The 13,511-nt window shown below is 48.0% G+C and overlaps 1 protein-coding gene across 4 annotated transcripts in view; it reads right to left on the bottom strand.

Moving 5' to 3' along the window:
• EFR3B (EFR3 homolog B) overlaps window positions 1-13,511 on the bottom strand; it is a 56,292-nt gene that overhangs the window by 25,401 nt on the left and 17,380 nt on the right. For all 4 annotated transcript variants that reach the window (XM_008060285.2, XM_021713502.1, XM_021713503.1 and 1 more), the window contains one exon: window positions 3,844-3,965. In XM_008060285.2, the coding sequence (XP_008058476.1) occupies window positions 3,844-3,965 (122 nt within the window). The remainder of the gene's footprint in view (window positions 1-3,843; window positions 3,966-13,511) is intronic.

Here is a 13,511-nt window from a genome sequence, read left to right as displayed (position 1 = left end):
AAATATTTCTCTGTGTTTCAAGTCATTGCCATGAATAGACTCACTGAGTCAAAAAGAAAGAATGAAAGGCTCCCAATACTTCCACATGATTCCTACGCCCACCCCAGCCATGTGCATGCTGCAGAGAATGCGGCTTTCCCTGTGCCTGCAGAGCACTGGGGATCTCATTTTAAACATCTGTTCCAATTTTATGGCTCAGAAAAATGCCCCACATCTCGTAGCTATTTCAATTCTCATCCTTCTGATGATTATTGGAGTTGGGCGGTTCTTCAAAATGTTTAGTTGCCAGTTGTATGTTCAGTGACAGTTTTTTGTTGTTGTTGTTGTTGTTTTGAGTTGGAGTCTCACTCTGTCACCCAGACTGGAGTGCAGTGGCTACTCCCGGCCACTGCAGCCTCAACCTGCTGGGCTCCGGTGATCCTTCTGCCTCAGCCTTCCAAGTAGCTGGAACCACAGGCACGCGCTACCATGCCCGGCTAACTTTTGATTTATTGTAGAGATGAGGTCTTGCAAGTTGGCCAGGCGGGTCTCGAACCCATGGGCTCAGGCAGTCCACTCACCTCAGCCTCCCAAAGCACTGGGATTACAGGCTAAGCCACCGAGCCCGGCTCAGTGTCAGTTTCAAGAGGGGTCACCTGGGTGCTCTCTGGGCCCTACCAAGTGACCATCACCAATGGGGTGGCAGGAGCCTCGCAGCTGTTTAGGGCTGTTGACAGAGGGAGGCAAGGCCTCCCTGGGGAAACACCTGGCCACTCTGAACTGACCCTGACCCCCGCTCAAGCCCCCGAGCTAGAGGCTGTCCAGACATGAGAATGAGCTATCAGGAATACTATTCCCCTTACTATTCTTGGCTCCAGGTTAAAAGATACTCCCCAGCGCACAATTGAAATGCTTTCCAAACGGGCTGGACTCGCATGTCCCACCGAAGAGAGCCTGGCTGGCTGTCTACTCAGGGACTCCTTATGTGTGAATGTGAGTTAATCTTTCTTCTTTTTCCTCCAGTCTCCCCAGAATCCCTTCCACATATGTACATGTTTCATTCCATGACACCCAGAGCTGACCGACCCTTTCAAAGTAAGTTCAGAAAACTCAGGCCTGGGGGAGAGGGACCATCTCACCGCTCCTCTAAATGGGCTCAGTGGAGGCCTGAGCAGTCTCAGTCCAAGGGGAGTCCAGAAAATACCCATCCTTTCTTCCTGAGGAATCACACACACACAGACCCATTGTTGAAACCCATGGGTGTTCTTAGAAGGGCAGCCAACATTGTCTCGAGGCATGCTCCGGGTTCTTTGTGCAAAGTGACGCTGGGCACATAGGGAGTCCAGCACCTCTGCACCATTCTGGAGTCTGAACAGGCTAAGAATGAACAACGGGGCGGGGGTGGTGGTGGTGGATCTCAGGGAAAATGGGCGGGGGAGGGGAGCGGAGGACAGAAGAGAGAGGCAAAAGGAAGGGAAAGGAAGAAGACTGGTGCCAGAAAGCCCCTTTCAGCCCGGCGCAGTGGCTCACACCTATAATCCCAGTGCTTTGGGAGGCAGAGGCAAGAGGACTGCCTGAGCCCATGGGTTCGAGACCAGCCTGGGCAACATGGCAAGACCCTGTCTCTACAACAAATCAAAATATTAGCTGGGCATGGTAACATGCGTCTTTAGTTCTAGCCACTTGGAAGGCTGAGGCAGAAGGAAGGATTGCTTGAGCCTAGTAGGTCGAGGCTGCAGTGGCTGTGAGCATGCCACTGCACTTCAGCCTGGGCGACAGTGAGACTCCAACTCAAAAAAAGAAAGTCCCTTCCCTCTGACCCCAGGCCTTCCTGTCATGGGTGACAAGTGCCAGTCTTCCTCCTGATGTTCAGGAATCTCCTGCTGCTGGAACATGGTGCTGAGCACGCTCCATGCTGGATCATGCATGTGTGAAGCAGTGTGAGGAGTGTTCCCCTCTCCCCCTCCTGGCAGCCTGGCACAGTCAGGGGCAGCACCTGTTAGAGCCATGCCTGGTAACAGCCCTGTACATTCCCTAACACCTGCTTCTGGACATGTCCTGACAGCTCCAGCCCCTTTTACCTCTTCATGGCTGCTTCGGGGTAAGGTGACTACTTAGGAAGCCACCCCTGGGAGGGGCTCCTTCCTCCCATAACCCCCACTGGCTTCATCAGAGGCACTGGGGGCAGCACAGTCCCTGGGAGTCCGTGACTGGCTCAAGAGAGGTCTTAGAAACTGAGGAAGCCCTGACACTGCCCTCCAGTGGTGCCAGGACCTGCCCAGGAGTCATTCCTGGGGATGGAGGGACTCCTTTCCTGTTGTTCCAACCCAGGCACTGGCTGTTGTGAGGGGGCACACCTGGCTCCTTGACCCTGTTGTTCTGCATAACATAGCGCTTGGGGCTTCTCCGAGGTGCTGACATGATGAAGGAAGGAGCTGAGTTCTGGGATCAACTGGAAAAGACTGGGCCCCCGTGGGAGGCTGGCCCAGGTTGCCTTTACCAGCCCCACCTGCCATGCCTTCCAGGCTTTGCTCGGCATGGTCAGCTCAGCCTTCTTCTGCCTCCTTTTTCTGTAAACATACTCGCTCATTTCACGTGGCCTTCCTGAGGTGACAACTCACTCTTCGTAGGCAGAGACCTACTTCTGATTCTTTTTCACTTACAGAGCCAAGGACAGTGCTTGGCACAAAGCACCTACTTGCAGCTTTGTCCCATATCTACTGCCGCATCAGTTTGACTGTCACACTTCATGATCTATGTAAGCGTATTTTGTTATGTGTTTCTATAAGCTGTAGCATATGTATCCAGAAGTATATTCTGTAATTCAAGATGGTTACCTGAAAGCATTCATTCATTCCATCACTCACCCAACCCCTATCTCTCTAGCGCCTACTGGTCTCCTGGCACCGTGCTAGTACTTGGGGTGCGTCAGCAAACAAAACAACCCCTGCCCTCATAGAGCTTACGCTCCAGTGGGAAGAGGCAGGGGTGGAGAAGAAACATACCAAGTAATCACAAAACATGTTCAAAGAGGTTGGGTACTAAGGGGAAAAAAACAAAGCAGGGTGAAGGAGAAGAGAGGGGGTGTGTGAGGATGTACAGGGCAGCTTCACTGACAAGGGGACATTTGAGGAAAGGTGTGATGTAGGGGATGCAGTGAGCTACACAGATCCCTGGAGGAAGCATTCCAGGCACAAGCACAGACAGGCTGGGACAGGAGTGTCCTGTCCTGGGACAGGAATGTCCCTGGTGTGCTGGTGGGTACAGCAAGCAGTCCTGTGTGACTGGAGAGGAGTGAGCCAGTGGGAGGACAGAGGAGACGGAATGAGGAAGGCAGCTGGGATAAGCCAAGGCTGGGACTTTGGCTTTTTATTGGTGAGTGTATAGCTTGGTGGATAATGGTGAGTGGGTGTGTCTCTGAAGTAGAAAAGCATGTAATTCTGAACAAAAAAGTGTACAGAAAGGGGTGTGTGTGTCTGTGTGTGCTCTGTCATTGGCTCTCAAATGGGGCTCAAAGGACCAGTAGCCTACATTTAGCCCCGTTTTCCAGCTTGAGTGGTTTTTCCTTTAGAAACCCCACGGAGCCTCGCGCTGCCTACGTGCCCACCCACGTCCAGCCAGGTGCGCTTTTCCCGCACGTTTCCAATTCTAAGCAGGGGCTGAGTTTCAACTAAGTCCTGCAGAGAAGCAAGAATCGTGGACTAAATGGGAGTTCAATTACTAAAAATGTAATATAATCCTTATGTTTTGTTTAATGTTATAAATTTAGTGCCGCAAACAACTCTGAATTTCACCAGAGCAGACGTAAATGCCAGCGAAAAGGATGGCTGTTTCTGCGGGCGGCCCTCGCCCTCCCCTACTTACTTTGTCTTGATTTCCAAGTCGTCGTGGCTCGAGTGACACATTTCACTGAATCTGGACACAAAGAAGTCATAGCTTCGATGATAGGATGGAGTGTCCTCCTCAATGTTGGCAAACTTCACAAACTGTGAGGGAGGAAGGAGAGAGACACGTGAGAGGTGATCCGGCCTCCTCGATTCTGAGTGTCGGCAGACCCCCTGCCATGGTGGAGTCCAGGGACCTAGGTCTGGGACTGGCTCCAAGAAGCCTCCCAGAGAGTTCCCAGTCCTGCTCACCTCTCCTGTTCACCCAAGACTGGAAACCTTGGCCCTTCTTGGGTGCCACCTACTGGGGAGCAGAGGACTGAAGACAAGGGAACGTGAACCCGGAGCCCCACTCACCTCCACCCTGTGGCAAGGTTGATAGGAACAGTACTGAACCCCGACCAAAGCCAGTGTCAGAGCACGTGGCACTGCGTTTAAGCAAATGCTGGGACACAGGATAAGCCTGAAATTTGATTTAAAAACATCATTGCATTTTATTGCTAAAGATTTGAGTAAATCTTAAAAGCTGGCTATTTTGGTTCAGTAAGTCTTGATCAGCGCTCTTGGCTGCTGGATTTCTTCTGCATCAGGGGGCTGCCTGTTTCTGATTCTAAATAGGGGCCTTATTTCCACTGAGTCCTGCAGAGAAGCAAGAATCATGGATTAACTGGGAGTTAAAGGACAAAAAATGTAATATAATTCTTATAGGTTATTTTGTTTCATGTTATAAATTTAGTACGCAAACAACTCTAAAAAGATCAGATTGACAATGAAATGTATTCTCAATCGTTCTGCCTCGAATTATTATATAATTTTTACAAACATTTGTTGGCTCTAAAAGGACATACTATGCTTCCTGAAAGTATTTAGTTAGTGTACTCTCATTATATTCAGGATTAATTGTCAGTATATAGCCTTATCTAACTACTTAAAAGTTAATAACTTTTTCTGGATGAAAATTAGTAGCTTCCACAAATATCATTAATTACTGTAGTGTTTTGTTCTCACAAATATATATAATTATATACATAATTATAAATAACTATTAAAGTATACAGTTATTTTCTGTAGACTGGTAGAATCTCAACATATGAAGCAGATGAGCACATCTTTCCTTCCAAGCTACATCTAAAATGCATACATATATTTGGATTGAACATTCTGATATTAGCAACAAGTCCAGATAGTATTGTTTGCATTATTATGATTATTTTTTGAGTCAGAGAGTCACTTTGTCACCCAGGCTGAAGTGCGGTGGCATGCTCATGGCCACCCCAGTCTTGACTTGCTGGTCTCAGGTGATTTTTTTTTTTTTTTTTTCAGTTGGAGTCTCACTCTGTCACCCAGACTGGAGTGCTGGCTGTTCCCGGCCACCGCAGCCTCGACCTACTGGGCTCCGGCGATCCTTCCGCCTCAGCCTTCCAAGTAGCCGGAATTACAGGCATGCGCTACCACGCCCGGCTGATTTTTTGATTTTATTGTAGAGATGAGGTCTCGCTGCCCAGGCGGGTCTCGAACCCGAGGACTCATGCAATTCACTCACCTCAGCCTCCCAAAGGCGTGGGATTACAGGCTGAGCCACCAAGCCCAGCTTCAGGTGATCTTTCTGCTTCAGCCTTCCAAGTACTGGAACCACAGGCATGCGCCACCACACCTGGCTAATTTTTTGGTTTATCATAGAGGCAAGATCTTGCCATGTTGCTGAGGCTGGTCTTGAAATCCTGAGCTCAGGCAGTCCTCTCGCCTCTGCCTCCCAAAATGCTAGGATTATAGGCGTGGACCACCGTGCCTGGCTTGTTTGCACTATTGATGTGGTAACCCGTGTGACCACAAGATCATTGATTACACACAAGTTCAGAAGTTCCCGAAACAAGGCCAAAGGAGGCATTTGACTGCTTGGCTTCTGTAAGCTCCCAGGTCAGAATGCAGATTTGAGCTGATACTGAGGCTGAGGCTAGGTTTGGCTGAAGCTCAACTTGGGCAGTCACTGCTCTTAACCACCAACAGGATGTTCCCAGGCTATATTTGTCACAGCAGAAGGCTGACCTGGTCCACTCAAAGGGACATGCGCCTATAGCAGGTTCTAAATACAGATCTAGTTCTTAATTGGCAGTGAGAACTTTGAGTGGGATGACTTATGTTTTGGCTTTCCCACGTATAAAATAAGCATCTGTTTCATCACGAGGGTGCTTTTATTTTAAAGCTTTTAAAGTTTACATTGTATCTACTTCAAATATGATGAGATTGATCAAATAAGACTCCCTATTTGTGTGTAAGAGTGCATGCGTTTTAGAATAATCATAACTGAAAAAAAAGAGGCCGATAATAAAGAGGAAGAAATAGTCAAACAAAGACTTTCTCTCAAACATGTAGTAACTGTGTGCACTCAAATGCACATAAGGAGAAAGAATTACCAAACTTTATGTTCACAGGTTTGGGAGTTTGTGGGCTAAAAGCTATGAACGTTTTAGAATCTTATATAATGTCAGACACTAACCTAGGCATTTTATAAACATCATCTTTTTTATTTTTAAAAATAAAATTTTACTTAATTAGGCTGCGTGCAGTGGTTCATGCCTATAGTCCCAGCACTTTGGGAGGCCAAGACAGGAGGATTGCTTGAGCCCAGGGGTTTGAGACCAACCTGGGCAACATAGTAAGACCTCATCTCTACCCCCTCCCCTAAATAAAATAAATAAAAATTAGAAAATTAGCCAGGTGTGCTAGCCTGTAGTCCCAGCTACTTGGGTAGCTGAGGTGGAAGGATCACCTGAGCCCGGGAGGTCGAGGCTGTGGTGAGTTGGAGGCTGTGGTGAGTTGTAATCATGTCACTGCACTCCAGCCTGCGTGACAGAGTAACATCCTCACTCAAGATAAAATAAAAGACTCTAAATTAGAGAGAGAGAGATTATCATTCTCATTTTACAGATAATGAGATTTAGACCCACAGAAGTTGAATACCTGACCAAGGCCCTGCAGGAGGGCCCTAGGTCTCCCTCATCCTGTCACTTCATTTCCAGCAGGACTTCCTCTCTGAAAACCTTGGGTTTTTGTTTTCCGTGTTATTGAGGTGTGATGGACAAATAAAAATTGTCCATATTTATTTCAGGTGTGCAGCTTGATGCTTTGATATACATTGTGAAATAATCACCACGATTAAGCTAGTTAACATATCACCTCACATAGTTACCATTTTCTTTACCCCTCTCTCCCTCCCTCCTTTCCTTCTGTGGTAAGAATATTTAAGATAGCCAAGATAAGGAAATAATCTGAACGTCTGACAAGGAAATGGATATGGAAAATGTGGTGCATGTGTCAGTGTGTGTCCTACACATACACATACAATGGAATATTATTTGACCTTAAAAAAGAAGGAAATCGCCAGGCTTGGTGGCACAAACCTGTGATCCCAGCGCTTTGGGAGGTGGAGATGAGAGGATTGCCTGAGGCCCAAGGGTTCGAGACCAGCTTGTGCAACATGGTGAGACCTCATTTCTATAATAAATCAAAAAATTAGCCTGGCGTGGTGGTGCAAGCCTGTAGTTCCAGCTACATGGAAGGCTGAAATGGAAGGATTGCTTGAATCCAGCGGGTTGAGGCTGTGGTGGCCGTGAGCATGCCACTGTACTCCAACATGGGTAACAGAGTAAGACTCCGACTCAGAAAAAAAGAGAAGGAAATCGTGCCACTTGCAACCACATCGATGAACTTGGAGGATACTGTGCTAAGTGAAATCAACCAGATACTGAAAGACAAATTTGACATGATCTCACTGATATGTGGAATCGAATATAGTCAAGCTCATAGAAGTAGAGGATAGAAAGGTGGGGCCAGGGTCTGGGAGGAGGGAAAACGGTGATGTTCGCCAAAAGATACACATTTTCTCTTGATTTTTATTTCTGTCCTCTGCCTTTTCTAGCCTCAGGCCAGATGACAGTTGTTGGTAGGGGGAAGGAGGAATGGTTAGAGAAAAGCAAGAGGAGGATAAGGACGTGGCCAATAGGGGCTGTAGTTGGGTTTCATTAAAAGGGTGGGTAAGAGGGTTGGGGACAGGTAGGGTGGGACTGGAGGTCGGAGCACTCTGGTTGTCAAACACTGCCAGACAGCAGAGTCCACGAGGGCTTGTTGATCATGCGCATTTCTCCCCTCAGCCCTAGACACACTGAGTCAGTCTTGGAAGAGGCCCGGGAATCTCCAGCAGGAAGGTCCCAGGCTCACACCTGAGAACCACAGACAGGACGGGAGGTGGGCGGTCTGGCCTCCTCTCTTCCTCGCCCCTCCCCCACCCATTATCCTTGCCCATTCCTGATCTTGGTGGAACTGGGACACCAAGTCCCCTTCACATTCAACTTTGACTTTCTTCTTCCTCAAAGTGCCATGGCACCACAGGAATGATGGCCAGGCAGGTCACACAGCAGAGTGGCCGCTCATGTCCAGCATCTGTCCTGACGGACCGTGATTTGTGCTGTTCAGGCTGTTACATGTTTCCACTACCACTCCCTAGCTGTAAGGTCAGAATTGAGATTAAAATCAAATTTTTAAAACCAAAAATTCTGTGACAACCCCTGAGGTGATGCAGGGTAGAAAATGTGCACAGAAATCCCTTTCTGAAGCCATCGAGAGCCTTGTTCCAGAATGGTCAGCAGTTCCTTCTGGTGTCCTCACTGGAAAACACCTTCATTCTTTTCTTTGTCCCTATGCGCCCCTGGGTTTTTGTCCTCCTGTACTCTTCTTTCCTGGAAACTTAGTTTTGAGTCTTCTTTCCAAATTTTGATGTTGACCTAACGGTTCATCTGTCTGTGAAGACCATGCTTTTCCTCCACACCTACTGGATCCACGCTGGACACCCCTCTCCTTGCTCTGCCTGTGTCACCTGTGTGATTGTCATGCTTCTCCCATCTGTACAATGGCGACACCAGGACTTATGTCACAGCATTGTCATCAGGAGTAAATGAGAGCAACCAAGGTGTGCTCAGGAAACAGGCTACAGCCGCCATGGTGACAGTGGTCATTTATTGTCAGTTTTACCAGCTCTGGGCTGGGCTCAGATGCAATCTGACCCTTGTCCTTTTCATAGCACCAACATAGGCCCAGCCAGGAGCCCAGATGGGCAGCATGGCCCGTGGTAGGCAACACACCTCAAATGTGACACCAGGGAGTGTGGGGGGAGGAAATGAATTCCAGCCACCCTCTGCTGTTCCTGAGGGTAGGGGCAGAGGGCAGGGGGAGTTGGAAGATGACAGTCAAGCCCCCTGAAGGACCATTCAGGGACTGGAGGTCACCAGGTGCAATAGGGAGGGACAGAGCACAGAGCCCAGGGCAGGAGGGTAGGGTTAGGAAGGGAGCTCCAGCAGCCATGGGTAAAACTAGGAAGAGCTGGATGTTTGTTTTCTTTTCTTTAAAATGTACATATCACCTCCTAGGAACGTGAATAAAATAGAAAGAAAGAGTAGAATAAGGTCCCTGAGATCCTGGAGTAACAGGAACTGTGTGAATTCAAGGCATCTTATTAGTAAGGTTCTTATTCTAAGAGGCTTGAGCTTTCCATGGCTCCTTCAGGATCCAGCACCACACAATTATTGACTATGAGTATTTGCCGGGGTGATGTATAAACACATTCCAGACACCACTTCAAAACAGCGTGCGGTTCCACCATGCCCACTCACGTGCTTTCCCGTCTCACTCAGGCAGAAAAACACATGTCCAACATGGTGGTAGTAAAGCCTGTTTGTTCTGGTTTAACCCATACATTATCCTGTTGGAAGCCCTCAAACTACTGGAAATGCATAGACACAAGAATTTTCATCAGAAATGGCCACACCAGGCCCAGTTCACCCATATGTACTAAGTGATAACATTAAATATTTCTATGGCCCTCGCCTACACATGTTAGTTGTCTGTGACTGCATTATCTTTGCTTTTTTCATACTGTCTTCTCCTCGAAATGTCAAATTGCCCTCAGACTATCTCTTACAAAATGCTTGTAACTGCACTTAGCCCCATCCAGATAATCCAGGATAATCTCCCAATCTCAAGATCCTTAATCAAACCTGCAAAGACGCTATCTCCATCTAAGGTAACATTCACAGGTTCCAGGGATTAGGACACAGACATCTTCTGGGGAACCATTTTTCAACTTACTACAACATCTATTATCTGATATAATTTTCAACAAATTAGTGAGTTTAGCAGGACATATAATGTAATTCCTGCATCCCATTACAGAGATGAGGAAACTGAGGCTTTAAGGGGGCAAGTGAATTATTTCAGGTCAACTAGCCTGTGACAAACAGAGCTGGGCCTCATACTTGGGAATTTTGAGACTGGGTACCCTGCACTTTGCTTTTTAAATTTTAATGTGAATTACCTGGGGAGCTTGTTAAAAATGTAGATCTCCAAGCTACCCAGTCTACTGAACAGACTCCCTGGGGGGTAGGGCTTAGGTATCTGTATTCTTAAGCGTCCCCCTACATTGTGGGGCAGGGGATCTACAGACCCCATGTCCTTTGCCCAGGGCAAGATGGCCTAGTAACTATGGGAATGTTCTGAGATGGACCGGGAGGAGGAAAGTCCTAGCAGCATCTTGGGAAAGCTAAGGTACGTTCTTGGTGACAGAGGTCACTCAAGGCTGGACAGATTGATGACCACCTCCTTTGAAGGGGAGAACTGGGGTAGCTTGGGTTTGAACTAAGGGTAACACGACTCCCTCTCTAGAAAACACGGCCTTCCCTCTGGGTCCCAGGACTACCTGGGAGGCTGCAGCCTCGAAGCTCAGGCTATGGGCCATTCTATTTCCTTGTTCTGCCAGGACTCTTGTTCTGTTACAGGGTCTAGTTAGACTGCCCTTAATGCCAGTTCTGAACCAACCATGCAGAGAGCATGTGTAACAGGGCCATCTAATAAAACAAGCACCTTTTGGTACCAGTACCTCTGGGGATCCTTAGGAATCCTTGGCTTGATAGCTTGAAAGGAGAAGCTTGCCCTCCCTGAGTCTGAAAGTGTGAAAGCACAGACACACCAATCCAGTTAAATGACCTGGTCAGGGAATGCTGGCATGTGATATTCCTGAAGGGACAGGAACCTTCTGGGGGTTGATAAGAGGGGGCCAAACTGGACCTTTTGGTGATCCTGGCTCAGAGACTCTGATGGGGTGCTTCACAGGGCCCTGGTCAAAGGACCACATTCACTGTGGAAGTCTACCTGGGAAGTGTACCAACACCTGGTGGAGGTGAGATTGGAATTTGGGGCCCATAATGAGTCAAGGCCTTTTCTCCATCTTACAAGAGGCAGTGTCATGTCATGATTATGAGAAGGTATTTGGAGTCAGACTGCATATTTGGATCTCAACTCCTCCACTTATTAGTAGGGTGATCAGGGACAAGTTACGTAAGCTCCTTGTTGCCCCATCTGTAAAATAGGGGTGATATGAGCACTTGCCTTGCTGGCTTGGTATGGCCAGAACTCTTCCTGTCCTGCCAATCACAGTTAATAGCTGCCGTCTCATGTTTTCCCCAGTGGATTTCTGGCTCACTGAGTTTTCAGTGGGCCCATTTACCTGGGTGACTGGTCACTATTTTTTTTTTGAGTTGGAGTCTCACTCTGTCACCCAGGCTGAAGTGCAGTGGCATGCACGCTCACGGCCACCTCAGCATTGACCTGCTGGGCTCAGGCGATCCTTCTGCCTCAGCCTTCCAAGTAGCCGGAACAACAGGTGTGTACTACCACACCAGGCTAATTTTCAATTTATTGTAGACATGAGGTCTCACCAAGTTGCCCGGGCTGGTCTTGAAACCACGGGCTCAGGCAATCCACTCACCTTGGCCTCCCAAAGTGCTGGGATTACAGGCTGAGTCACCGAGCCCGGTCCACTGTTTTTTTAAATTCACAGATATAGCAGGACCTTCTTGTCAGCTTCACCCCCACTGCTAATAATGTATACTTTACAAACAGATTTTATTAAAATGCTAGTTGCCTAATGCACAAGATTATGAAATAATAAAGTAAGGTGTTTTTTGTTTTTTGGTTTTTTTTAAGATATAGTAATGATGAGAAAGGTCTCCATAGCAACAAACTGAGTAGTCTGACCATGTGACATTTCAAAGACCAGGGACCCTGCTAGGACCATCCTTTTAAGATCAAAGTGTCGACTTTTCATACATAGCAAAGGGTGCTAAGCTTGTGGGAGCGGATCACCCACCCTCCAGGATAGGCAGGCAGGAGACCCAATTGTGTGGAAACTGAGGGTTACCAAGGATCTGTGAAGAGAAAGCTAGCTCTGAAGACTGGCAGTGCAGAGACAGCTCTCCCCTGGTCTGGAAAAGGAAAGTTGAGCTGGCCAGGCTTTGACCCCAGCAGAGTCTCTCCCTGCAGAAGCTAGCCTTTCCCTCTTCTACTGATGGACATTCGGGGCCACACAACTTCCTTCTGTCAACAATGGCACTATAGTTAAAAATACTGGGAACAGCTAGAACCCCAACTGTCTTGCAGCTTGAGGACTGTAGCCCTCTTGGCTGTGTTTACCTACATGAGGAGAAATGGGAATTGCTTTGTTGCTTCACCAAGGCAAATCCCAGTTGGAGAGCAGATCCTGCAAGCCACACGGGCTTGACTTTAACACCTCTGGCCCCCTTCTCCTCACTGCCTTTGTTTATAACAACTCCCTAGTGCAGTCTGCACCAGAGAAACAGTCCCACTGTAGTGCGACCACGTCCTGCAAGCCCTCTGACTACCAGCCAAGGCACAGTGACTCCCTAGATCTATGATATACTCTCCTTTCTACCCACATAACGCCGTCCCTTCTTCAAGACTCTGTCAAACTGGCTATGGTTTTAATGACTCCTAGGAAAGAAAGTCTAGTTCTTGCTGCCCCTCAAAAGTCATCCCTTCTGGCCTCGAGCAGCCCCCCGTGCTGGTCCCCCAAGACCTGCACTCAGGAAGCACAGACCTTAAAAAGCACCAACTGCCTCTGCTCTCAGATCCTGCCCCCATCTGGTGGTCAGCCCCGTGCTTTGAGCTATTTTCCAGGCCCTGCAGGACTGCCCTTGTCTGACTTCATGGAACCCTCCTCCAGTCTGTTAGCCCCCAGCAGTGCTGATTTCTGGACCGGCTCTAGAGACTGGAGCAATTCTAGGCTTTGGATGACAGTACAAACAACAAGAGGTGATGGAATTGTCTAGGGGGTGCATATTGAATGAGAAGAGGGTACAGCACAGAGCCTTCATGACCACAGACATTTCAAGGGCACGTGGAAGACAGAATCATTGAAGGAAACTGTCTCAGTTTCCTGTGGTAGCTGAACAAATTACCACAATTTAGTGGCTTAACGCAACACACATTTGTTATCTCACAGTCTAAAGCGGGTCAGCAGGGCTGCATTCCTTCTGGAGGCTACTGGGGAGAATCTGTTTCCTTGTCTTTTCCAGCTTCCAGAAGCTGTCAACATCCTTAGGCTCACGGCCCCTTCCTCCATCTTCAAAGCCAGCCACAAGCATCTTCCAATCTTTCTATCTGCTTCCATAATCATGTCCCCTTATGTATCCAGGCAGGTCTGGATTATTCAGGATCATCTCCCCATCTCAAGATCCTATACTTGATCACATCTGCAAGGTCCCTTTTGTCATGCAAGGTAGCATTCACAGGGTCTATGGT

Source organism: Carlito syrichta, unplaced genomic scaffold (assembly GCF_000164805.1).
Source record: "Carlito syrichta isolate Samal-C Ts95f unplaced genomic scaffold, Tarsius_syrichta-2.0.1 Scaffold304574, whole genome shotgun sequence".
Classification (NCBI taxonomy): Eukaryota; Metazoa; Chordata; class Mammalia; order Primates; family Tarsiidae; genus Carlito; species Carlito syrichta.
The sequence above is the reverse complement of the archived record's forward strand: the minus strand, read 5'-3'. Positions and strand labels throughout refer to the sequence as shown.